The following is a 26582-nucleotide window of genomic DNA, read 5'->3' on the forward strand; positions in this document are numbered from 1 at the left end:
AGACTTGAAAGCTGACTTAAATATAGTCCTCACTGAATATCTCTTAAATGCCTACATCCCATCAGGATCACTGAACAGTGCAGTAAATGTTTGTACCTGCATCCCCTTTTCTAGACTTGGTTATTCTTATCCACCCTACATTAACTTCAGCTTATCCAAAAAATCTATTACAATATCATAATTCACACCCAGTCCCTGTCACTCATCATCTCTGTGTTAGCTTCCAGCCCGGCAATGCCTTTAAATCCTCATCCTCGTTTTCAGATCCCTCCATGGCCTCACCCATCCCTATCTCTGCAGCATTCCCTAGCCCTACACTCTCTGAAATCTCTGCACTCCTCTAAATCTGGCTTCTTGCATATCCCTGATTTTAAGCAGTCCACATTAGGCTTCAGCTGCCTAGACCCTAAACTCTATAATTCTCTCCCTATACCTCTCTGCCTCACTACCTCTGTCTCCTTATTTAAGACACTCCTAAAGACTACCCCTTTGTCCACTAGAATTGTTGATTCAAGTCAGTGACTTGGACTCGAGTCTGACCCACGTCAACCTTTCTTTAACATATGAATTGACTTGAACAAAAGTGACTTGTGACTTGACTTAGACAAAATTGATTAGGTGACATTCCTCAGTTTAAAATATGTTTTAATCCCGGCATGATACAGTCGATCAACAATTCAGCATGAACCATGATGTATGTAATCCAAAACAGGTTTTGTTCTCCCTCTGCCTGATCCCACCCATTCCCACTGCGGATTAGCTGCTTTGGAAATTGTGCTGCCAGATCCACAGCAGTGAGTGGTTGTGCAGTTTGTCAATCGGACAGCTTGGGTTCCCCATTCTCCCCTTTCTCACTGACCTCGTATGAGGAGAGCTTTGTTTGTTGGCGTCAGTAGAAACACCCAGAGCTGGAATGCGCAACTCCAACTCATGATGGCATGTATTGCCCTCCCCAAACACAAAAGCTTTCCATGGTCGCCCCTGACCTCACCTTTTCATAGCTGCTTCCTACTCTTCCCTGGCTCCCCAACCCTTCCATGCCCACCCTGATGCTTCCATAGTCATCCTGATTCTTCCATTGCTGCCCCTGATCCTCCCATGGTCCCCACAACCCTTCCATAGCTGCCCCTGACTCTTCCATGGCTGCCCCTGATCCAACCCTTCCATGGCCAATTCCACGGCTACCCCGTTGCTCCCATGGCCGCCCCTTACCAGACCCTTCCTTGGCCCCCCTCCTGATCTTTCCATGGCCGTCCCTTCTCTTCCCTGGCCGCCCCTGACCTTTACATCGCTGTCTCCAACCCAACCCTTATGAAAGTTTGGTCACAAAGAGAGCTGTAAATTATGTGGAACAAAGGTGGTTGATGTCCCCGCAACAACATCAAATTTCATTCACCACCTGAAAAGCCAACCTGAAAATAAGCTTAAACATTATTTTTTCACAAATTAGATGCATATTTTACACGTGCTTACATTTGAATAAACATTGCTGTTTTCCAAATATATAGTTCTGAATGACTTCAGATATATTAGTTATGATATTGTAATTGAAATCTTTCATCATGAATGACTGTAAGAAGATCCATGTAACATTCAGGCTACTATTAAATTTACAATCGATTATTCTGTCACTAATGTCAGATAACTTAAGGCCGGAAGTTCATATAACAGTAATAGGCTTACAACCTAGGATTATTACTGCTCAGTCAATAAATGGAATAATGTAAAGGCTTCTTCAACTTCCATGGTTGCATTTTAATCCTGATCACATTTACAGAATATGGTGATGTAAAGCAAAAAGAGCAAGACAATATGCTACCGACTTTGACTTGGTAAAAATGGTTTCTGGTTTGACTTGGGAGAAAAATTATTTGGTTACAACCCTATTGACCATGCTTTTGGCCACCTACCCTTGTGTGGCTCAGTGTCATATTTTGTTTGATGACGCTCCTGTGAAGTGCCTTGGGGCATTTTACTATGTTAAAGGTGCCATATAAATGCAATATGCTCATGTTGTTAAAATTGTATCATTTTGTTTATATTTCCTCCTCTCATGCTTCTTCCTGAAATTAATCACTTCACCCTTCCTTCATTAAATTTCATCTGCCATGTGTCTGCCTATTTCACCAATCTATGTCCTCCTGAAGTCTGTTACCATCCTCCTCACTGTTTGCTACACTCATGAATATCATGTCATCTGCAAACTTTGAAATTATGCCCTGTATCATTCAATTCCGGGTTTTTTTATTTATTATTCATTCACGGGATTTGGGATTCCCTGACTGGGCCAACATTTATTGCCCATCCCTAGTTGCCCTTGAGAAGGTCGTGGTGAGATGCCTTCTTGAACCGCTGCAGTCGATGTGGTGTAGGTACACCCACAGTGCTGTTAGGATGGTGAGTGACTTGCAGGGGAACTTCCAGGTGGCGGCGTTCCTATTTAACTGCCCTTGTCCTTCTAGATGGCAATGGTTGTGGGTTTGGAAGGTGCTGTCTAAGGAGCCTTGGTGAATTCCTGCAGTGCATCTTGTAGATGGTACACACTGCTGCTACTGTGCGTCAGTGTTGGAGGGAGGGAATGTTTGTGGGTGTGGCACCAATCAAGCGGGCTGCTTTTTCTGGACAGTATCAAGTTTCTTGAGTGTTGTGGAAGCTGCACTCATCCAGGTAAGTGGGGAGTATTCACACTTCTGACCAATGCCTTGTAGATGGTGGACATGCTTTGGGGAGTCAGGGGGTGAGTTACTCATCACACGATTCCTAGCCTCTGACCTGCTCTTGTAGCCACAGTATTTATCTGGCTAGCCCAGTTCAGTTTCTGGTCAATGATAACCCACATGATGTTGATAGTGGGGGATTCAGTGATGGTAACGCCATTGAACATCAAGGGGTGATGGTTGGATTCTTTCTTGTTGGAGATGGTCATTGCTTGACACTTGTGTGGCGCGAACATTACTTGCCACTTGTCAGCCCAAGCCTGGATATTGTCCAGGTCTTGCTACATTTGGAGATGGACTGCTTCAGTATCTGAGGAGTTGTGAATGGTGCTGAACATTGTGCAATCATCAGCAAACATCCCTACTTCTGACCTTATGATGGAAGAAAGGTTATTGATGAAATAGCTCAACATGGTTGGGCCGAGGACTCTATGCTGAGGTCTTTAATATATATCAAAAGAGCAGTGGTCCCAACACTGACTCCAAAGGTACACCACTACATATTTACTTCCAGTCCAAAAACAAATGTTCACCATGTTGACAGGACCCAAGCTAGTTGGTGAAGCAGAAACCAAGACACAGAGCTTTTCTTCACTGAGAGAGTTTATTGACTTGTTCAGTCTCATAGCTCTCCTCCTACACGACCAGTGTCCCAGCTATCCCCTATTTATATGTACGCAAAGTACTTAATTAAACAATGCCCTTCACCTGTGTATCCTAACAATATAATTAACATACCATTAACAACCGCTCCTCTTTGCTTTCTGTCCCTTTTGGCAATTTCCTATCCACTGGCCATTTAATTCCCTTTAATTTAATTGGTTTTCAATTTTGCTAACCATCTTCATGATCTGGTGAGCTCAGCTGAGTCAGCACACAGACCAGGATTTGATTGTGGAACCTTCTGGTCTATATGCCTCATTGTAGCAGGTGACACATTTATCACATGAGCCTTTAGGATGGATGCCTTTAGAAAAATAAACATCCCAACATACTTGGTAATAGAGGTGGAGAGATGAATAGATGCTGACCCAAAGATTAGCTTCATCAAGAATGTGGCGTATGTGTAGCCTTTTCAAGATAGGAGGGAGAAGTGGAGAGGCATAGAAGTTTAGAGAGAGAATCCCAGAAACTAGGACTAAGCAGCTGATGGTTACGCGACCAATGGTAGGAAAAAGGGGTGGGGTGAGTTGGGGTGATGTGCTCAAGGCCAGAGTCGGAAGCATTTATTTGGCATTTTGTTTATTAGATTATTGAACTTTTCAATGGGTAACTCATGTGGACTCAGTATTTAGTTTGATCTCATTTTCACAGTGCTGATGGATCTATCTGGTGATGCTGATTAAATTAATCAATCTACAGGAGGCACATTGTCAATAAAGTAAGACCTTAAACAATGTAATCATTCTGAAGGATACATAGCACTGCACAGTACTGGTGCTAATTTCAAATGAGCTGTTATGGCCATTTGTTGAAGTTCTGAGAGTAGCTGTTCTGTTGCCAATAAGCAAAGGCTGCAACTGACAGTTTCACCACTCACAGGAGGTTATAAACCTCATTGGACTACCAGAGTGATGGATCTGTGAAATAAAGTTCACTACTGAACGATTTCAGCTATATTAGGTTATTGTTGTTTAAACAGAAGCCCAGTTACTGTGCTTTGATTTGTGAAGTAAATTGACGGAACACTGTACCATGGGACATGTCCAAGGTTTGATTGTCCAAAGTATTCAGGCTGAAAGCAAGTTGATTCTGGTGGTTGAGGTAGACCATTGACACTATATGAATTGAACAGGAATTCTCCTGTTGGCCTGGCCAGCAGTCCTCTCTTAACCAATGCCTCGTCTCATTGTTTCTTTGTGCATGCGATGTTGCTGGCACAAAATTGCTGCTGTTTTCCCATGTAAAAGCAGTCAGTGCCCTTCAGAAAGTAGTTATCGTGTGTGAAGTGCTTTGAGACTTCTTGATATCAAGTGTATGTGCTAGTCATAAACGGAAACCCTCGACAGAACAACAGAAGTGTCAAGTCAAAAACTTCGCTCTGGCCAGAGTTATGTCCCATTGTCTCATTTCAGATTTTTGGGGGGCCAGAAAGAATATTTGGCAAAGGAGTTACTTCTAGTGTTGTGATTCAAACTGCAACAGCTTGCATTTATATAGCACCTTTAACACAACAAAAGGTCCCAAGGCACTTCACCAGAGCACTTTCAAACAAAATTTGACACCGAGCCATATAAGGAGATATTAGGTGGCCAAGAGCATAGCCAAAAGAGGTAGATTTTAAGGAACAGAACCTTCTGCTCTGATACAGGTAAGCATCAACTTGGTAACACTCTTAGTTTGTAGGCAGAAGGCTATGGTTTGGAGCATTACACTGAGACTTCGGTGCATTGCAACGGGCATGTGTTCCCTAAGGATTGCCTGGATTTCTTCCTAAGTTTCTTAAATTCCATATGTTTTGGTAAACTACACCAGATCGATTCTATAGTTTTAATTTTTAAAAACCCCAAGATAACTCTTCTAATTTATGATTGTGAGTACACTTCAAGGGGTAGATTCAGTGTTCCTGCATTCCATCTGAGAGTTGCACACAAATGGAGTGCAGGTCGGAAAATCAGGATTACATTCTGGAAAGCTTATCGCTGACCTGTGTTCCCTTTGAATATGGCTTCCATCTGGGAGTGCAGGATTATTGCAAGTTTCTTTATACTACAGGCACACATGTCATAACCCAGCTAACAGGCTGGGCAGGTATCTGGGTTGTAGCCAGTTGCCAGGAGGTATATGAGAGTACCATAGGCTGTGCACTGTAATAGTAAAATACTAAAGGCTGTGGGATGGGAGGGGGATGCAGGCAGTATGGGGAGATGGGGTGCTGTGGTGGGGGCTGGTCATGATTGTTTTACTAAAAGAAAAATTGACACTGGCTATGATGGTGAGCAGAAGCCAAGTTTTGCCATGCCAAGCTGCAGTATGGTTGGTATTGAACCATCCTGCATCACTTGGTTATGACACGTTTGAGTATTACTTTTCATTATCTTCTCATACACATGCAGGTATGTGATCTATGCACAGTAGCAACCTCTAAGTCTAGGGGGACAGGAACTGAAATGCATTAATATGTTAACAGAGATTCATTATAGAAGCAAATATTTTGATGTGTTACTCTCAAGATAATTTTTAAAACTTATTTAATGCTGGAATATCTGCTGTCATCTGCGCTTGATTCGAGGATGATGTCTACTCAGAGTCACGAGTTTCTGCCATGGGTCTTCATGTGGCTGAACAGGGGGATTCTCAACCCACAGATCTTTGGGCAGATGGGGCAGGACGTCCCACAAGGTAGTGGGATCTGGAGTGCAGGCTTTGCTTTCTTTTCTTTCCTTCCCTGCTGCCTTTCTGCCTCATCATTAAGAGGTTGTGACTCAAAGCGTGATGCAGTTTGATGGACAAGTTGTCGCCATTTTGAACGATTAGTAGCAAGCTCCTCCCAGTCATTAATGTCAATGCTGCCATGGTTCACAGAGAGTTTCAGAGTGTCTTTGAAGCACTCACTTTGTCCTCCCTGGAACATTGGCCATTTCAATGGATAACCTCAAGGGTGACCGTGCAGAAAGAAGAACTGCAATCGTATATCTTGAGCTACCAAGACTCCAAATTGACATTAAGATAAAAGCAAAAAACTGCAGATGCTGGAAATCCAAAACAAAAATAAAAATAAAAATACCTGGAAAAACTCAGCAGGTCTGACAGCATCTGTGGAGAGGAACACAGTTAACGTTTTGAGTCCGTATGACTCTTCAACAGAACTAAGGAAAAATAGAAGAGAGGTGAAATATAAGCTGGTTTAAGGGGGGGTGGGACAAGTAGAGCTGGATAGAGGGCCAGTGATAGGTGGAGATGGCCAAAAGATGTCATAGGCAAAAGGACAAAGAGGTGTTGACGGTGGTGATATTAGCTAAGAAATGTGCTAATAGGTGACATTAAGGGTAGAAAGCAGGATGAGCAAGGTACAGATAGCCCTAGTGGGGGTGGGGTGGGGGGAAGGGATCGAAATAGGCTAAAAGGTAGAGATAAAACAGTGGATGGAAATACATTTAAAAATAATGGAAATAGGTAAGAAAAGAAAAATCTATATAAATTATTGGAAAAAAGGGTGATCGGAAAGGGGGTGGGGATAGAGGAGAGAGTTCATGATCTAAAATTGTTGAACACAATATTCAGTCCGGAAGGCTGTAAAGTGCCTAGTCGGAAGATGAGGTGCTGTTCCTCCAGTTTGCGTTGAGCTTCACTGGAACATTGCAGCAGGCCAAGGACGGACATGTGGGCATGAGAGCAGGGTGGAGTGTTGAAACGGCAAGCAACAGGGTGGTCTGGGTCATGCTTGCGGACAGACCAAAGGTGCTCCGCAAAGCAGTCACCCAGTCTGCGTTTGGTCTCTCCAGTGTAGAGGAAGCCGCATTGGGAGCAGTGAATGCAGTAGACTAAATTGAGGGAAGTGCAAGTGAAATGCTGCTTCACTTGATAGGAGTGTTTGGGCTCTTGGATGGTCCGGACTGAATATTGAGTTCAACAATTTTAGATCATGAACCCTCTCCTCCATCCCCACCCCCTTTCCGATCCCCCTTTTTTCCAATAATTTATATAGGTTTTTCTTTTCCCACCTATTTCCATTATTTTTAAATGTATTTCCATCCATTGTTTTATCTCTACCTTTTAGCCTATTTTGATCCCTTCCCCGCACCCCACTCCCACTAGGGCTATCTGTACCTTGCTCATCCTGCTTTCTACCCTTAATGTCACCTATTAGCACATTCCTTAGCTAATATCACCACCGTCAACACCTCTTTACCTTTTGTCTATGACATCTTTTGGCAATCTCCACCTATCACTGGCCCTCTATCCAGCTCTACTTGTCCCACCCCCCTTTAACCAGCTTATATTTCACCTCTCTTCTATTTTTCCTTAGTTCTGTTGAAGAGCCATGCAGACTCGAAACATTAACTGTGTTCCTCTCCGCAGATGCTGTCAGATCTGCTGAGTTTTTCCAGGAATTTTTATTTTTGTTTTTGTTCCAAATTGGCATTGCCACTCTCAGTGAGACCAGGGAAGATGGTTTTTAGCCATCTAGGCACAATATCCAGTCCATCAATGTTGATTTTGCATGAGTTTTGCCTGAATGCTTTTGGAGCGGGATTCAAGAAGGACACTAGCATTTGCTTGACAGCCCACCCATTGAATTCGGAGGATGTGGCAGAGGCATTACTAGTATAATTTCTCTAGCACTCTTACATGTAGCTGATACACAGTTCCAGTCTCACTGCAATACAGGAATGTGGCAACAACATCTGCTCTGCATACTAGGACTTCTGTTGACTTGCAGAGGTCTTTGTTGTCAAGCACCCACTGCCGTAGATTGTAGAAGGCTGAGCTGGCGCAGCTGATCTGGATTTGGATCTCCTCGTCAATGGTGGCCTTTTGAGAGAGGTGGATGCTAAGGTATGGGAAGTGCTCAACACATTCAGTGCCTCTCCTTCAGCATATATGGGAGGTGGAATATTTGAATGACCAGGCCTGGGTTGACATATGAGTTTTGTTTTGGCAACGTTCAAGGACAGGCTACCTTTTTTGTTCCTTCAGCTGCCCCTCACCAGGAAGGTGGGTCTCACTGGGAGTGGCCATATCAATTTGGAATCTTGAAAGCTCAAGATTTTTGATTGTAGTTCTCCTTTTTGGACAATCACTCTTGAGATTATCCATGAATGTTAAAATTCCAAGTTGCAAAATTTAGAGCTATCTTTCTTTGACCACAAAGATGGTGATCTGCAGGGTATGGTTCCCCAGCCAGGAGAAAGTGGGACAGCTTATTTTTAGGGCAACTTTTTTAGCCCCCTCCCCATTTGGAGTGAGTAGAGGGTATCCTGAAGAGGACTGCTCAGTTACAGATGCTGCTGCCCAAAGACACCTCTGTCCCAACCATCTTCATGCATCTGTTGCCTGCGTGCAGATTCTTGACTAGGGACTCCCAGGTTTATAGCCGTGTCGCCGTCGCCAACTCTCTGTCACCACAGGACTTAGTAAATGGACCCTGGTAGAAGCCTGCACGTGACTTTGTTTAATGTGGGGACTTTGAGGCACCATCATGGTTCACACAATCTTGACGTGTTGGTCGCCTGATTTCAGTAATGTGTCAAACCACAATGACCAGGACCACCTTGCCGCTGAAGCCTGCTTCCACCTTCGCAGCCAATGAGACGCACAGTCTTCCTTTGCCTGTTCTACCGTTAGGGACGTTTTGAACTGCACTTTGTCTGGCATCTCCCCCGATCTTGTTGCCATGTATGGCCCTACTCAGAGCAAGGAGCTCCCGAGAACATCACTCAAGGGAATCGTCGGAACACACAAGCGTCTTCACCACATCAAGGTGGCAATCCACAGAGAGTTGGAATATCCACACCAAGGTCTGTGGGCCAAATGTAGCTCACAGCTGCAATACGGCTCACAAAAGCCAAGAAACTCAAGTCACTGCTTTGTTCTGTTTCAATCTGGTGGGCCAGGAGTTTTGAAAAGGGCTATTCTTAACGTTATTACCTCATAGATGGTAAAACCCTAAATCCAAAAACTGTGATCTGTCAGTAACATCAGCATTAGATATATGCAAATTTAAATTTTGCATCTCGTCCACAGTGATCCATGCTTTGCAAAAGGCAAAATACTACAGATGCTGTTAAAAATAGAAAATGCTGCAAATACTGAAGAGTCTGTTCCATGCTTGGGTCGAATTTAATGCCCCCCTTTGTGGTGAGTTTGGTGGCAGGGGGGGCATTTAATCAGATGAGAGGGTGCCAGGTGGAGACCACCCTGCCTTCCCACTTCTGTCCCAATTAAGTCCCTGGCGATAAGACGTGGTCTGATGGTCTTCCTATTCCGCCATCAATTGAGGCCCTTAAGTGGGCAATTAATGGCAGGGATCTTGTCATACGGGGAGTCCAAAAAACAAACCCTGTTGAGATTGATTAGGCTGCAGGGGAGGGGCAGAGGTGGTGGGGGTACCTTATTCAAAAGCACTCAGTGCCTGATCGAGGGAGCCGGCATTGGAAAGGGGGCAGCTGCTGAGAGCCAGCCCACTGCCCAACCTCCTTCTCCCTCCCTGGCAACTCCACCTCACAATCCCCCCTTCTGCCATCGCCACCCATGGACTGGGTCCCTTGGCGATCCTGGGCCTTGGATGGGTGCATTTCTGGCAGGTGGAGCTGCTGAGTAATGAGAGGCCGGCAGCTCTTGTTGTGTTCATATTGCTGTTCATTGGATTTGGCTGTGCACAATTAGGCTGGCACATTTCCCAACATTACAACAGTGACTACACTTCAAAAGTATTTCATTGACTGTGGAGCATTTTGGAACCTCTTTTAGTCATGGAAGTCACTATATAAATGTAAGTTCTTTCTTAGAATTTATTAGATAAGGGTGACAAAGGATATGGAACTAAAGCAGGTAATTGCAGTTGAGACACAGACCTGCCATGGTCTAACTGAATGGTGGAACAGTCTTGAAAGGCCCACTCCTGTTCCTTTGTTCAAAGTAGTAAAAAGTAAATTCAGGATTGATGTTAGGAAGTCCTTCATGTAAACAAAGTGATCAACATGAGCTTTCAAAAAACACTTTATGAAGACAACTGAATAATGTGTAGGATAACTAAGGATTCAACACAAGAGTCTAGCACTAGAACATAGTCTAAAAGTTAGAGCCAGATCTTTCAGAAGTGGAATTTATCACATAAAGGGTGGTAGAATTTTGGAACTCTTTTCTGCAAACTGCAATGGATCCTCGATCAACTGTAAATTTTAACTCTGAGATTGATAGATTTTTATTATAAACCTAAAACCTATTAACCAAAGGTATTAAGTGATATGGGGCAAAGGAATGTATATGGGGTTAGGTCACAAATCAGCCACAGTCTCATTGGCAGCTGAACAGGCTTGCGGGACTAAATGGCCTGCTTCTTTCCTATGTTTCTATAGGCTGAATGAAGGAGTTCCTATCTCAGCCTATAGCCCATCTCATCTCTACATCCCAAGATATTTTGGGCCTAACAAAGGCAGATGATTTGGGACAAGGATTTCAGTGACAGCTGAGAGCAGCAGATGAGACATGGGCTGTTGGGTGTATGGGCAGGGGTCATGACAAAGTTAGGCCATAAACCAATGGGTCAACAGGTAGAACGCAAGGATGCTGAGAAAAATACTGTGATCCAACTCTAATTAGGATCAGTTGGTCTTTTATCACTCAGCACAGCCCATTTAGAACCAGAACTTTCTAAAGCCAGAAGTGTTACATATATATCTAACTCCCAGCCCATGTGGAAGTTACAAAAGTTGTCAGTGAATTTTCATAATGTAAGAATTAAAGAAAAAGACAAGGATGAGAAAGGGTTATTAGAGCTAACAAACTCATCCCTCCAGTAGACTAATTCTCTCTGCTTAGCATCCACTTTCATTCTGAATGAGCCATAAAGTCTGCATTTCTATGAATCTGCCTGTCAGGCAGTTATTATCCTTTCTGTGAAGAGGTCTAATCATATCATTCTGATTTAAACTTAGTTATTATTATTAAAAGGCAATGCCTTGCTAAACAGTCTTGTTTTGATGTACTAATCCGGATTCATCTTCTGTCATTTATATGCACTCACTTCTAAACATTTTTCATATATGGTATTTGTGGAAAATGAGCCCGACAAAGTGCCTAAGCATCTCTAAAAATCCATAACCATATCTAACTGTCTTTTGGATGAGATGTTAAACCGAAGCCACATCTGCCTTCTCAGATGGATGTAAAAGATCCCCAGCACTATTTCAGAGAACAGCAGGGCAGTTATCTCCGGTGTCTTGGCCAATATTCATCTTTCAACCAATATCACTAAAACAGATTATCTGGTCATTATCACATTGCTGTTTCTGGGAGCTTGCTATGCGCAAATCGACTGCCGAGCTTCCTACATTATAGCAATGACTGCACTTCAAACATACTTCGTGTGGAATGCACTTTGAGACATCCTGGCATCATGAAGGTGCTACATAAATGCAAGTTTTTCTTTTGAATCTCAATTATAGCTGAGCTTTCTCATTGCAAAGTGCCTTGGGGCTTTGTTAAAGGCACTATATAAATGCAATATGTTGTCAGGTACAATATATAAAGATTAATTTAAATGCATCATGCATGTTTTTTACAATCCTTCCATTCTCAGAAGAGCCACCCTTTTCTTAAGATAAAAGCAAAATACTGCAGATGCTGGAAATCTGAAACAAAAACAAAAATTGCTGGAAAAACTCAGCAGGTCTGATAGCATCTGTGGAGAGAAAGACAGAGTTAACGTTTCGAGTCCGTATGACTCTTCCCTTTCCTTTCTGGGAGCAGGTAGCTGGGGTTTGGCAGGATAAGTTAAATCTAACTGTCTTCACCTCCACACCTTTGGTCAATGTGACCTTTTTAAAAGCTTTCTTGGAGACTCTGTGCTATTCCAGCTAACGTGAATTTATCTGTCTGTGTCTCTACCAAACAGTTACTCTTCTACCATTAGCCCAGCTCATCACCACAGTACAAATATATTCTTGGCTATATAAACACTAGAGAGGAGTTGGGCTCTCAAATCGTTTGGAAAACTCGGACTGGATTATTAACTGACAAGTATCATACTGTTTTCAGATGACTTGATTATATCATTATATTCACGCTGAGTTTATTCTGATTAAACGCACTTTTTAGTTTCAAAGAATCTTTGAGCTGGTCCAGGTAATGGACTCGGTTTCGAGTCGTTTAAGACCTAAGACGGTGATTGTTAACTGCTCCAGCTCCTTGATCCAGAACTCCAAGATTTCAGTAGTGCTCCCCACTTCCCTAGCTCATCCACCCATCCCACTCTATGGCAGAGCCTGTGATGTGTCTTGCTTCATGACTAAGGGGGCATGACTGCTCATTGCACCAGCTTCTTTTTCTATATTTATATATTTAACGGGCTCCCTTCGTGCTGCAGAAGTTGAAGTCAAAAGGTACCTGCAGCTCTCCCCTCAAATGTTATTCCTCCCCTATTGTCAGCCACTTGGCAGGCACATGAGCCCAGAAGGACTCATCCTCAACCTACCTCCTTCTCCTCCCAGCTGCTCGGCACTAGGGAGGGACGGATAGCAGCGGGAAGACTGTTCCCAACCGATGTGGATGTGACAGACAAGCACAGGTGGACACTGCTTGTCAGGAGTCAAGCGTGGCTCCAACATCTGGCCAGCTGCCACTGAAATTGCCTCTTCAGCACTGCGCACACACACACACCCTGAGCACACCACTAACTTCACACGCTGCCAGAGGCTGCTCCGGGTTTGGATTTTCGACTACTTGCACACCCACCAAAGGGAGAATCTCTCTCTCTCTCTCTCTCTCCCCCTCACTAATGGACGAATCGGCAGGATAATGGGAGAGATTTAACATCATTCCACCAAGGCTCTGGGGAAAATCTGTAAGTCTCTTTTTTATTTATCTTCCTTCCCTTCTCCCTTTTTGAATATGATGTCCAGCTCGTTTCTTTCGGGTTAGATAGAGACCTGCGTGAGTTAAAACAGGATGTAAAACAGGCTCCTAATCTATCAGCTGAACGCTACCCAAAAACCATATCACCCACCCTTTGGGCTAATATTTATGGAAATTTGAAAAGTGTCAGTAACTGAGCCAATGTTTTACCCTGGGACAGTTGGGATTAAAGAGATGGCAGTAATATTGCGAAGTACAGAAAACAAAAGTTAAAACTGTTTGAAGCATCGGCAGAATGTTGTCGTTTTTGTGCGATTTTAAATGTGTTTCAGCTACTGCGCAGGGACAGACTGAGAGAAATGACTCAATTAGGTTAACCCTTTAATCACGCTGGTCCAAAAAGGGGCTGTGCAATCCCTGTAAAGGGTTGAAGATGGACTCTGTGTCTGTGAAACAAAATACTGCGGGTGCTGGAAATCTGAAAGAAAAATAGAAAATGCTGGAAACCACTCAGGCAACATCTGTTTCTGTCTCTCCACCGAGACTACCTGGACCGCCAGCTCATTTTGTGAAGCTAGCCTCTTTTACATAATGCTGAAAGGCAAATGTAAGATGCTCAAATGCATCTGCTGTTATTTATAACCAGAGTAACACATCTGTGTGACTGTACTTGTTTATGCGGAGTTATTTTTTTAGTTACGTTGAACGGCAAACCTTCTGCTTGTATCAATGGCCTCTCCACGTTCCTGACCCATCCTCGGGACAATTGGTCCGCACCAAATGCGGATTAACTGACGGGTTTGCAGCAAAAGTGGAAACACATTACTGGACTTGGTCAATCAAAAGGGTGTCAGTTATTGCCGCTCCGGATTTGACAGAGTGAATGGTCTGCTTTTGATGTTGTATGATTCTGTGATGTAAATTGGGTCCCTGTTATGTTTTCTGGTTCCCATACATTAGAAATCATCACACTTTAACTCAAAATGCTGGAGCTGCATTTGACTGTATTTCTTTCAGTTCTGCATGTGGCCAGTGGGCTGATAGCCTGATACATTTTGTTACTGGGCATATGACTGCAGTGCAACAGTGAATGTGACACCCCAGGATATATATTCACATAACAATTAGTTCCTAGCTCTTTACGAACAATGTAACAGTGCCCTTATTTGTTTAATAGTAAATTTAAAATACTTATCAGGCTTCTTCATACAAATGTCTAACTATTTGCTTGGTATAGTAGCAGAGACTTGAGGGGGATTTAAAATGCAATTGGGAATGTTAGGGTGCCAGTGGGACAGGATTTGATGGGCTGAATAGCTGTTTCTCGCCTGAGTCTTCTGTTCTTATATTCAACTTTCACAGGATGCTAAATTCTGGAGTTGTGCAGCCAGCAGGAAGAGAAAGGTGAACTAGAGATTCAAAAGAAAATCCTTGTATATTATACTATCCCACATCAGATGTAGTTGACCTACGCCCCCTTCTCACCAGTGAGCTTATCCATTATGACTAAACAACTGTACATTGCATCACAATCTTATCAAATTTCCTTCCTTCTCCTCAAACACCTGGTGTTGCTGGTCTGATACTCTGTACCTCAGACTTCACCCAGGACCAAAATCTTTGTGGGACTTGATCAACAGAGGTTGGAAATTGTGGCACAAAGCCTCTTTCTATTGGCCCTTCAATGGAAATCTGATAGTGCAAAGGACCAGTTAAAAAAGGGGCACTTAAGAGGTCTTGAGCTTCTGCTTGAGCACTGCCCACCTTCAAGGAGTGGAAATATACAAGGACTACCAGCCCTTCCTTCCTCTTCCAGTTCCTCTTCTCTTTCTCTTCTGTGCCAGGTGGCATATGAGGCAACCCATTTCCCCCACTGCTTTCACTTGCCGCAGATGTTGTATGCTGTTTTCATAGCAAAGACCCTTTCTCAATTGCCACGTAGAAAGCCTGACTTACAACCCTTTGCCAGGAAAACTGGCCAGATGTGCTGGGAGGTTTGTCATTCCACTCCTATCAAATATTCCTGGATATCAACTTAGTCTTCAGAGAATGGAACTCTTATCTCTGTAAGTACTTAGATGGGCCAATATCTGAACTATTGAGTTGGAATAACCTTAGGTATACCTCTAGACAGTAGTTCTCAAAACTGGAGACTGAGTGTGGGAGCAGAAGGTGGCTGTCACATGTGCAGCACAGAGTGTGTTGGCTATCTCACCTGGGGGAGTACACAAGGATAGACAGACTCTGCAGTGAGAAGCAGGCACACCTATCTCATTGATACCTGAAAGTAAATACCAGTTTTTGTAAAAGCATTATTAAAACACACTTTATATGCAGTAAATGCAGCACTTCTATATTATGATTACGATATGGTATTACAATTTAGATGGGAATTCCATGATTACTAATCCATTTGAAAAGTGATCCTTCAATCAAAAACATTTGAGAACTAACACTCGAGAGAATCAGGTATGTAAACGTGACAGGAATAGATTGAACACACTCAAAGCAAAGTCATGGATATGGGAAGAGAATAGAGCCATGGAATTAGTTGATCTAGCAAACAGCTCACATAGACAATGGTCTCTGCCTATGCTGTAAGTTTCAATGGTTCAAAGATTGCCAGGGCTTAGGCACGTCACGCGCTATAGGAAAGTCAGATACACAAATAGCCAAGCATCTATTTATCACAAGGCTACAAGTCAGATGCATAATCATGACAAGTCCACCAGGATTCAGACACATACCCCGAAGTAGTTCCCCAAGGATTACAAACAAACTCACCACTAGACTGCCAGACACAACCAGCCATCGTCATTTGGTCAGGCTGTCATGAAGATGTGATTTATGGAAAATAATGATTTTTAACCCACTGAACTATTAAAAACAGGTTTTTTTTAAAACACAGACCCAAGTGACTTAAGCTCACAGCCAAGATGGCTACACCATTTGCATTCCACATTCCAACCCCATTGAGATGGAGACGGCGTGTCTGCAAAGACCCATCAAAGACAATTGCCGCAAAGAAATGTAAATGAACCATATTTCATATTCCACTAGCACCATGTTCAGGCACTCACCTGGGCGGGGACCAACAATCAAACCTAATCACTTCAGCAATGGGACCCTGGCTAAGAGGAGGAATTCCCAGACTTGATCTAACTAAGTCACAATCAGAATACGTGATCATGTTTGAATTACTGGCCAGTTGGAGAGGGTGGTCAGATGACAAGCTAACCCTTTGTATGTTTTAAGCACATGTTTTCTCAGCAAAGTGCTGGGTTCATTTCTAGAGAACAAAAATACAAAATCAAAAAAGTAATGTTGAATTTATAGTTACCTTAGTTAGACCACGTCTGGAATACTCTGATCACCATATGACAAAAAGAATATTGAAGCCCTAGAGAAAAAATCTACAAGGATGTTAATGGAAGTGAGGGAACGCAAATATCAGGAAAGATTCTGAAGGATAAATATGAACTTATGGGTGAGATCAGAACAAGTGGCCATATTTCCTGATGACCACCAATAGATCAAATACAGAAAATAGGAGTAATTCAGGTGATTTCGCGTGGATATTTTAAAGAGTCTCCAAAGTGGTTAAGGCGGAAACATCAGCTTAGCACGTTTAAGCGCAAGGCTCTACCTTGGTAAAGAAGTTGAAGCTTGCACTAGGAAAGGCTTCTTGAAGGATTGGTAGGCAGCTGTTTGCCACTTAAATTTCCTGCTAGTGCTCATTAATGAGGCTGCATGGCATTTTAGAGGCTAGCGCTTGACATAACAACAACCATCTGATTGGGAGTAAACTTGCCATTGCAGAGGAAACACCTTTTACGGTTCAGTTTTGCTGAAGGTTCGAAGAGGACTTTTGAAACATTTCTGAAAACTTTCTGAGACATTTGGTCGAGATATCACCAATACTCTTGACAACATTTATTCTGGAAGTTCTCTCAGGTTTCATTTAAGTGAGTGAGTGCTGTACTTCTGCACCTTATTGGACATTTACAGTAGCCACATAGGCATTAAAATTACATCTAACTAGTGCTTGAGTGCTAAACCTATAGGTTCAAATTATGGTAATCAGCAATTAGGCCTAAAATGGCATGCTAAATCTGGACTTTCAAACAGATGTGTCTTCCAAGACAGCATCTATTTAGTGCATGTTTTTATTTCACCAAAATTAACCCTGGTTTCTTTACACAGAGTGGTGAGAATGTGAAACTTGCTGCCTTTATTCTTTCATGGGATATGAGTGTCCTTGGCAAGCATTTGTTGCCCATCCCTAATTGCCCGAGAACTGAAAGGCTTGCTAGGCCATTTCAGATGCATTTAAGAGTCATCCACATTGCTGTGGGCCTGTAGACACATTTGGCCAGGCTGAATAAGGATGGAAGATTTCCTTCCCTAAAGAACATCGGTGAACCAGATGGGTTTTTACATGATCGTTGTTATGGCTATCATTACTGAGACTAGCTTTTTAATCCCAGATTTTAGTTTTATATCCCAGATTTATCAATTGAATTTAAATTCCACCAACTGTTGTGGTAGGATTTGAACCCATGTCCCCAGAGCATTAGCCTGGGCCGCTGGACGCTTAGTCCAGTGACATTACCACTACATCGCTGTCTCCTACCTAAATGTGGGGCAGTGTGGTAATTAGAGTGGAAGGACAGCATTTTTACCATGTATATGTCCAGGTGACTGATCGTGATGCTTGGACATTTTTTCCTGATTTTAAAAACTTTATTTAATTGTTTTCAAGTGTTCAGCTCTGCGGGGCAGCTCTCTGCCTTCAGGGAGCTTTCATTCAGCATTCGCCCGTGCCCGCGCTTACATTAGCGCCCGCCCTCCTCCCCACCCCCACCCTGGCAGTGCTGAGCATTTCAATGCACGCTTCACTCTGGCTGACTGTTAATTGGCCGGCCAGCATGAAATCACAGTCGGAGGCCAATTGCGGTTGGCGGCCTGTTCCCTGACCGATCCCAGACCCGCCAATCGCTCTCGCCTGCCGACCTAAATAATCTGCCCTTGGGTGTCTGTGTTGAAATCTTTCCAACCTTTTTGTTGTCTAGTGTAATATAGTCAATGTTCCTTGTTTAATAAATGTTTTATCTTTTTGTGAATCAGTTTCATGTAAGCACACTCCACGGTTTAAAAAGAAATTACGGTCTATCAAGGCAGGTTCCATTCTGGGATCTGACTTGTCCAGTAATGACATCAGCTGGGATCATAACACAAGTGCCACTCCTCACAGGAAGCACTGCAGCCCAGGAAACTTGACTACAGCTTCACTCCTCACTTCCGACAGATTTACTAACTCGGGCATCTGAGTAATACAGGGAGCTTTCCTTTTGGGCCATGGTGTGTGTTGGCTGTGGTTAACCCTGACATCAGGTATCAAGTGTAGAAAAAATAATGAGCACAGGAGATTAACTGGCCAGTTATCTCAATTCTGTTGGTGGGCCTTAGTTCTGCTTTTGCTGTTGTATTCTATAAAACAACAGTGTTTATACTGCAGAAGTAATTCACTGGGTGCGAAGCACTTTGGTTTGCCCTGAGGATGTGAAAGCTGCTATGGAAATCTAAGTTATGCCTTTCTCTTGAACCCTAGAATTTTGCTAATTAGGAAAAATAAGAAAAATCATATGAACATATTTTTATTTTCCTCAATTTCTTGCTCCATCTGATTGATTTTCCCTTTCTTACGTTTCTGCCTTTGACTTCTCCTTTCTCAACTTGTTTCTTGTTAGCTTCTTCTACACATCAAACTGCTTCTCATCCATCTTCTCAAGTTACCGATTCCCTTGCGGCTTCCTTTATGCTTCTTATGGATCTTGTCCATCCCTTCATGCTTCTTAAACTACATCCTTTTCTGATTCCAAATCCATATCTTATAACCCTGTATGTATCTCTGTAGCAATATTCATCCATCCCATTAGGCATCCGTGTCCATTATATTATTTTGTGTCTTATTAAATGTTCCTGCGTGACGGTGAAAATGTAAGTGATACTATTGCAGGGGAGCAATGTTTAACATTATCTCATTCTCCCTTGCAACTGAAACTAGTATTGCAACAGTGAATACGTCAGTTTGTAAGTCCATGAGGGGCTGAATTTGTTACAAATTCTCATTCTCTCTCTCTCTTGCTACTTCTGTCACACTCCAGTATTAGTCACTAGGTAGCAATCACAAACAGGAACCATGTCTGAGTGTTTATTTTAAAATCCCTCTGCAAAGCCTGGGCTCACTGAGTGCAATTGTAGTGCCCCATGACTACCCTAGCCTGGATCAGCTAACAGCTCAGACCAGGGATTCTCGCTTTGGTTATACTGCTTCAGCTATCATGTCAGTCAACTTGAAGCTTTTTATGATGATATTATGGCTCCCTTTCAAACTGCACGGAAAGGCTGCAGCTGTGCTTACAGCTTCAACAATTTTGTGCTGACTGAGGTGAATTGTGCCGTAAATCATCACTACCTGCTGTTGTGGTGAGTCATTCAGACACATTGTCCCCTTAACAATGCAGCGGCCCAGCAGCACAGCCCATCCGGGAACGAGGTTTTAAAAACTGAACTCAAACAATAACCGAGCAAGTGAACAGGTTTTAGCAACCTTTAGTGAGTGAATATTGTTCTCCTTAGAGTAGAGCAGGTTAAGGGGAGATTCAATGGAGATGCTCAAAATCATGGAGGATTTTGATAGGGCGAATATGGAGAAACCGTTTCCACCAGTAGGAGGTCGATAACCAAAGGATACAGATTTAAGGTAATTGACAAAAGAACCAGAGGCGTGGTGAAAAAAAACTTTTTCACGCAGCAATTTAGAACGCACTGCCTGAAAGGTTAGAGGAAGCAGATTTAATCGTAGCATCGAAAGGGGATTAGAAAAATATTTAAAAGGTAAACATTTACAGGCCTGGGTAGTAGCACTAATTTCAAGGAGGTGGCATAAGCATGGTAGGCTGAATGGCCTCCCTTTGTCCTGTACCATTCTATGAATAATGCTCAACCACCATGATGCATTTAATGTACAGCACAGTAGTTTCATGATCATTAATGAGTCTAGGATTTTATTCCAGACTTATTAATTAATTGAGTTTAAACTCCTGTAGCTGCCATAGTGGGATTTGAATGCATGGCTTCAGAATATTAGTCTGGGCCTTGTGATTACTAGTCTAGTGATATTACCACTATGCTACTTTTCCCCTGTTGAGTGAATGTTGATCCACAAGCTAGAATGGTCAGTTGCATTGCAGATCATTCTCTATATATGCTGATAGTCTGTTTGATTTCCTTACACAGATCACCTCGTGTTTCTCAGAGGAGCCAGCCTTTCCAGGTTTTGAATCACTTGACTGATAAGGACATCATGTTGTTTAGAGCTGCCCATGATTGTGTTTGTCTCCCTTCTCCTTCGCTGTAAAAGAAAAAGACTCTTGTTTGAAGCTGAAAGGGTTTCACAAGTTGGCAATGTGATTGGCTTCTCTTCAAAATAATTTACGACAAAGAAACAGGAGAGAAGGAACTTGAAGCCTTTTCACTTGGAGGATTTTTATTCATACCTGCTGGGAAAATTGGATGTTTTTGGACATTTTTCTGACACTGCCTAAGGGATGCCGGCCAAGACACCGATTTACCTGAAAACAACCAGCAGCAAGAAAGGCAAGAAATTTAAACTGAGGGACATTTTATCCCCTGACATGATTAGCCCTCCACTTGGAGACTTCCGACATACCATTCACATTGGCAATGGAGGGGAGCATGATGTATTCGGGGACATTTCATTTCTCCAAGGGAAGTATGATCTCTTGCCTGGAAATCAAGGCACGGCAAAACTTGGCCAGTATGGAGGGCACAGTGAGTTTTTACGGGCAAACAGCACGCCAAACCCTACTTTCTCCGAGACACCCTCACCGGTGCTGAAGAATGCCATATCACTTCCTAGCATTGGCGGATCTCAAGCCCTCAACCTCCCTCTACTGACTGCCATGACCTTTGTCTCAAAGCGGGATTTCTCAGCCCCTCCTAAACCTCCTCGGCTCCACCCAGCCACTGAGCAACACATGCCAGACAAAGATGAGCAAAGGGGGAATGGGCACATTAGTACAGAAGGAAGAGAGGTGAAAAAGTGCCCAAAGGTATTACAGAACGGTGAACCAAACATCAATCACTCACATAGCTTTATTGGGCAATCTAAAGCACGTAAAAACGTGGAGGAAGATTCCACTCGCTGCAGCGCACAGTGTGGAGTGACAAGAACAACCAGTTCATCAGAGGATTCCCTCCTCAACCTCACCGGCTCTCTTCTTTCCCTTCAGCTAGATCTAGGGCCTTCTATTTTAGATGATGTCCTCAACGTTATGGATAGGAAACACCAGCTGGAGGTCAAATAACAGGCACATTCTCAGCAAAGTCGACAAGAGAGAGCTTGGACCTCTCTCACAGTATGCTTGAACCATGGAACCTGTACGTCTGCATGTTGAGCTTGAAGGAGATACATCAACGTTGCCATCTGCACCTTGGAAACGTTGATTGCAGCATCATCTGTAATTCTCTTTTGACGTTATTGGTGTTTGATGCTCTTTTCAACTATTGCTGTGATGAACACGAAGGACTGCTGTTTGGCTGTGACACGATTTCCACTGCTGCACCTATGGCAAAGGACATCTTTCAATTTTTTTTCCCAGTCGTTTAACAGATGGACAGTCAGTTCATGTTTGTGTGGTCTAGCTGGGTCCAGCTGAACATTGTCAATGGCCAGGTCAAAATTCTGGTACTATAGAGCACTCTTGTGCAATTGGACTTATGCCTAGTGGGTCAATGGTATCCTCCCGTCATTCAGGCAATTATATAAAACACTTAATTCCTTCACAATTATAGTGATAGTTTGCAACAATCTCTTTGTTTTTGGTTAACTATCGCTTAAGTACTTTCCAAAGCAAAATTGTTTTTGTGAAACATATCGCTTAGATGTACACATGTTGCTTGAAATGAGTGCAACATCTGAGACAGAATAAAGAGATAAGTATGGGATATCATGCAGTGTTGGTGCGTCACAGGAATTGTTATTTTCTAATTGTCCCTTGACATTGTTATTCCCTAAACCAGCAGGGCCACTGACTGCATGAAGCATTCTTTTTCCCATTCATTGAATGTGGGCATCACTGGCTAGGCCAGTATTTATTGCCCATTCCTAATTGCCATTGTTTAGAGGGCATTTAAGAGTCAACCACATCACGGTGGGTCTGGAGTCACATGTAGGCCAGACTAGGAAAGAACAGTAGATATCCTTTCCTATAGGACATTAGTGAACCAAATGGGTTTTTACAACAATCTGCAATGGTTTCATGGTCATCAGACTTTTAATTCCAGATTTTTATTGATTTCAAATGTTGCCTTCTTCCATGGGGGGACTTGAACCTGGGAATTACCCTGGGTCTTCTGGAATACTGGTCCAATGACAATACCACTGTGCCACCCCAGGATTGTTGGTTTAACTCCAGGTCAAAATGTGCAACTTATGATCTTCCAGAATGTCTATCATTATGTTTCTCTGTCAGTGCTATGCTAATGAATGTAGAAACTGAAGTAGGCCATTCAGTCAGTCCCTCAATCCTGTTTCACCATTCAATCAGATCATGTCTGATTCAAATCTTAACTCCGTTTACCTGCCATACGGTTTAATAGCCTTGCCCAACAAACGTCTGTCGATCTTTGTCTTGAAAATTTCGATCAACACAGAGTCCACAACCATTTTTGGGGAACAAATTCCGGATTGCCATTACCCCAACAGAGGAAACAGTTCCTCTGAATTTTTTTTTTTTAAACAGAAATCTCCCCATGGCTTCATCCACCTTTTGAAAAGGCATTCAGGGTAGTGGGGAGTCAGAGAAGCCCCAACCTGAAGAATAATGGTGTCAGGGTTCAAGCAGTGGAGTCTCTTCTCTGTTGTTGCTCCATCCTTCCCAACTTAAGCAGCTTTGCAGCACTGAAGGAGGCCATTCGGCCTAATGTGCCTGTGCCAGCTCTCTTAAAGAGTTCTCCACTTAATCTAAGTCCTCCGCCCTTGCCCTTAAATTGCATTTGATAAGATTGGTGGGAGCTTTGCCCTCCTGCTATATAACGGAGTCACCACCTTATCACCTATGAATAGAGTGGGCTGAGTGATCTTTCCTTGTGTACTTCCTTGCTCACTTCTGGTAGCTTTTAGCAGCAAGTTTAGAATGACATGACGATTGTTTCATCATTGAAAAAAATATAACCCTTGAGTCACAAGTGTCACATTTGTAATGTACAATGTCTTATAATGAGTAGCAGAAACTGGTGTGATATTCTGCTTAATACAGGCTGTCATTCTAAAAGTACAGCATGAGATAGAACAACTGCCAGTTCGGTTATACTGCTACTGGAGTTCATTCCACTATCAGTGACACACGCACGTCTTTACTGTACAATGGAGAATAGGTAAATGCCAAAGGTAACACAAAATTCAGAGCAAATCACAAAGAAGCTTTATGAAAACAACTAAGTTATGTTGTCCTTGATGAACTATATTAAAGATTGGCAGAAAATGCGTTAAGAGTCTGGCCTTTTAGCACCAATTATTGTAAATGTGACCCAAATGTGAAATTCCAGATATTTTCTGCTTTATCTCTGAAGAGATTACTAATTTTCCTTGCCAGTTTTATTCCCTTGTCTACTGAAGGCATTGACATGGCATGTGTCAGGGTACGGATTCCACATGTGTCGGGGTACCTGCTTCACACATGTTGGGGTATGGCCTCCACATGTTTTGGGGTAAGAGCTCCACACATGATGGGATGCCTGCACCACACATGTAAGTTAACAGCTGTTGGTGTATGTGCTGCACCCGTGTCAGGATACACCTCCAAACATGTCAGGATGCGGCTTCATGACTGTTGGGGTATGGTTACAAGTGTGTTGGAGTAGAATTCCACACATGTTTGGGGTGTGCTAGGTTTAACCCATCACTAAAACACAGTGACCAGAAGAAACCTCCCCACTACATTTAGACCATTGCCAACATACAGCAACCAGAGGAAACCTTTCCGATGTGTTTAGCCCATCACAAACACACAATGACCAAAGGAAACCTTTCTGCTGTGTATAGCCCATCACTAATACTGACCTTCCTGGCATCACACTACAACTGGTAGCCAGCCTTCATCTGAAAACATGCAATGTGTTTAACTGCTTAACTTTCAACCCTTCCGTGTGTCAGCTGTTCTCAGTTGGTGACACTTCTGGCGGTAGGTTGTGGGTTTAAGCCTCACCTCAGGACTGTTAAACATGCTCCAGGCTGACTGCAGCACAGTGCTGAGGGAGTGCTGTACTGTCAGAGGTGCCATTCTTAAGATGAAGCATTTCAGTGGCTTCTCTGCAGTCGGCTCAGGTGAACACAAAGATTCCATGGCCCTATTCTCTGAGTATCGTCACTTGCGTTCCCAACAAAAAAACTGGTCAGGTTTGCTGTTTGTGAGACAAAAAACAACACTTACAATAAAAATGATAAGTTAAATGCAAAGTGCTTTGGGATCTCCTGAGAAATTTGACCAGCTGTTCTGTAAATGTAGCTAATTTCTATTTGCACCTAAGTACCCACTTCAGAAGAAACAGAATCACTCAGGGCATCAACATCATCTCCTTTGTTTATGCAAATTGCATAAGAGGCCTGCTGGTATTCTGAACGGAAAGGGGAAGAGATAAAATTCAGTCTGTTAAAGGTCATCAATTAGAGTTCTGGGCCATATGACACTGGTAATCATCCCTTTTAACATTCCTAGCATTCTTGTCAGTAACCACTTCAACTGTAAGACTTCTTGCACAGGCCACATAAAGTTCATTTTATACGCAAAGATTTTCTGAAAATATTAAGTCTTTTTTTTTAAAAAAAACCTGTTCTTTCGGAGCCGGAACCTCATTCACCAGTCGTTTATTTGCACTAGTGACAGTACAGCCAGTTAATGCTGGCAAACCCCTTCTTTAAATAAACTTTCATCCAAAGCTGTATGACTAATGAAGTTAGATGAGATTAGTTCCTCTGGAACAAGCATTTTGAATGGCAAATTCCAATTAGGCTGCATCACACTCAGAATTCAGTGACTCAGAAGCTGAATCCCCGCTTGATCCACTCTGCCTGTTCAGTAATTGTGATCAATGGCTGCTTTCTCGGCAAGTCAAACATCAGCAAACACTGGCTGCTCTCTGCACTGACTGCATTTTGCAAGACCCAGTAAAACACCCATGGCTAAATTTTCAATTTAGAATTTTCACTAGCGGACGTAATGAATGATATGATGAGAGAAGTTTAAAAGGGTTGGGGCAGAGTAGTTGAAAAAAGGCTGTTTCCAGGAATTGAGGGATTGACAATAAAGAGATCTTAGATAGAAAGAAAGACTTGCATTTATACAGCATTTTTCATGACCATTAGACATTTCCAAGGGCTTTAAGCCAATGAAATACTTTTGAAGTGTAGTCGCTGTTATAATCTTGGAAATGCTGCAGCCAATTTGCACACAGTAAGCTCTCACAAACAAAATGTGACATTGACCAGATTGTCTGTTTCTGTCATGTTGTTGAGGGTCAGGGCATGGGAGTTAATGTCTCAAAGGGTCTCAATGTGCCAAGGGATCTTCTACATCCACCCAAGAGAACAAATAGGGTTTTAAGGGTTAATGTCTAAACCAAAAATGGTATGTCCAGCAAAGCAGCATTCCCTCTGTACTTCACTGGACTGTTTAGTCTAGATTTTGAGAGTGGAAACTTTCTGACTCAGAGGCAAGTCTGCTACCAATTGAGCCACAGTTGACACTAAAGAGCAAATGTAAAACACTTAAGACAGAGAGGAAGGGACACATATTTTGTAAGGATGTGGAGCATTCTGCCAAAAAGGGAATAAAGGGGTGTTGGAGGCAAGGCAGGTATGTGGGATTAGAATTTATATACAAACATCAAACAAGGAGCAGGAGTAGGCCATTCAGCCTCTCAAACCTGCTCCATCATTTAATAAGATCATGGCTGATCTGACAGTAACCTGAAATCTGCATCCTACCTACCCGCGATAACCTATCACCCCCTTGCTTACCAAGAATTTATCCACCTCTGCCTTAGAAATATTCAAAAACTCTGCTTCCACCACCTTTTCCTTTTCTACACTTGAGGAGGATTAACATGATTGGGCCAAATGGCCTGTTTCCGAAGTTGCAATTCCTGCATAACTCTATAATACCCATTGCTGGGCGAAGAATAAAATCTCAATGGGTAGGAGTGGCTCATGGCTTTGTACAACCGCATGAGATGAGCAATAGCTCCATTTCACAGCCTCCC

The 26582-nt window shown here is 42.8% G+C and overlaps 1 protein-coding gene across 4 annotated transcripts in view; it reads left to right on the plus strand.

The window, feature by feature from the left end:
- Positions 1 to 23808, plus strand: part of cdc42ep3 (CDC42 effector protein (Rho GTPase binding) 3) — a 177569-nt gene extending 153761 nt beyond the window's left edge. Inside the window, exons 1-3 of one of the 4 annotated variants that reach the window (XM_078542687.1) lie at positions 12621 to 13224; positions 13639 to 13842; positions 20538 to 23808. In XM_078542687.1, the coding sequence (XP_078398813.1) occupies positions 20849 to 21628 (780 nt within the window). In that variant the 5' untranslated portion in view covers positions 12621 to 13224; positions 13639 to 13842; positions 20538 to 20848 and the 3' untranslated portion in view covers positions 21629 to 23808. Of the gene's footprint in view, positions 1 to 12620; positions 13225 to 13638; positions 13843 to 15621; positions 15705 to 20537 lie in introns of those variants that run through there. The other 3 variants (XM_078542684.1, XM_078542683.1, XM_078542685.1) reach the window with 3 other exon arrangements.
- Positions 23809 to 26582: the final 2774 nt, after the last annotated feature.

The sequence above is a fragment of the Cetorhinus maximus genome, chromosome 5 (genome assembly GCF_964194155.1).
Source record: "Cetorhinus maximus chromosome 5, sCetMax3.hap1.1, whole genome shotgun sequence".
Taxonomy (NCBI): Eukaryota; Metazoa; Chordata; class Chondrichthyes; order Lamniformes; family Cetorhinidae; genus Cetorhinus; species Cetorhinus maximus.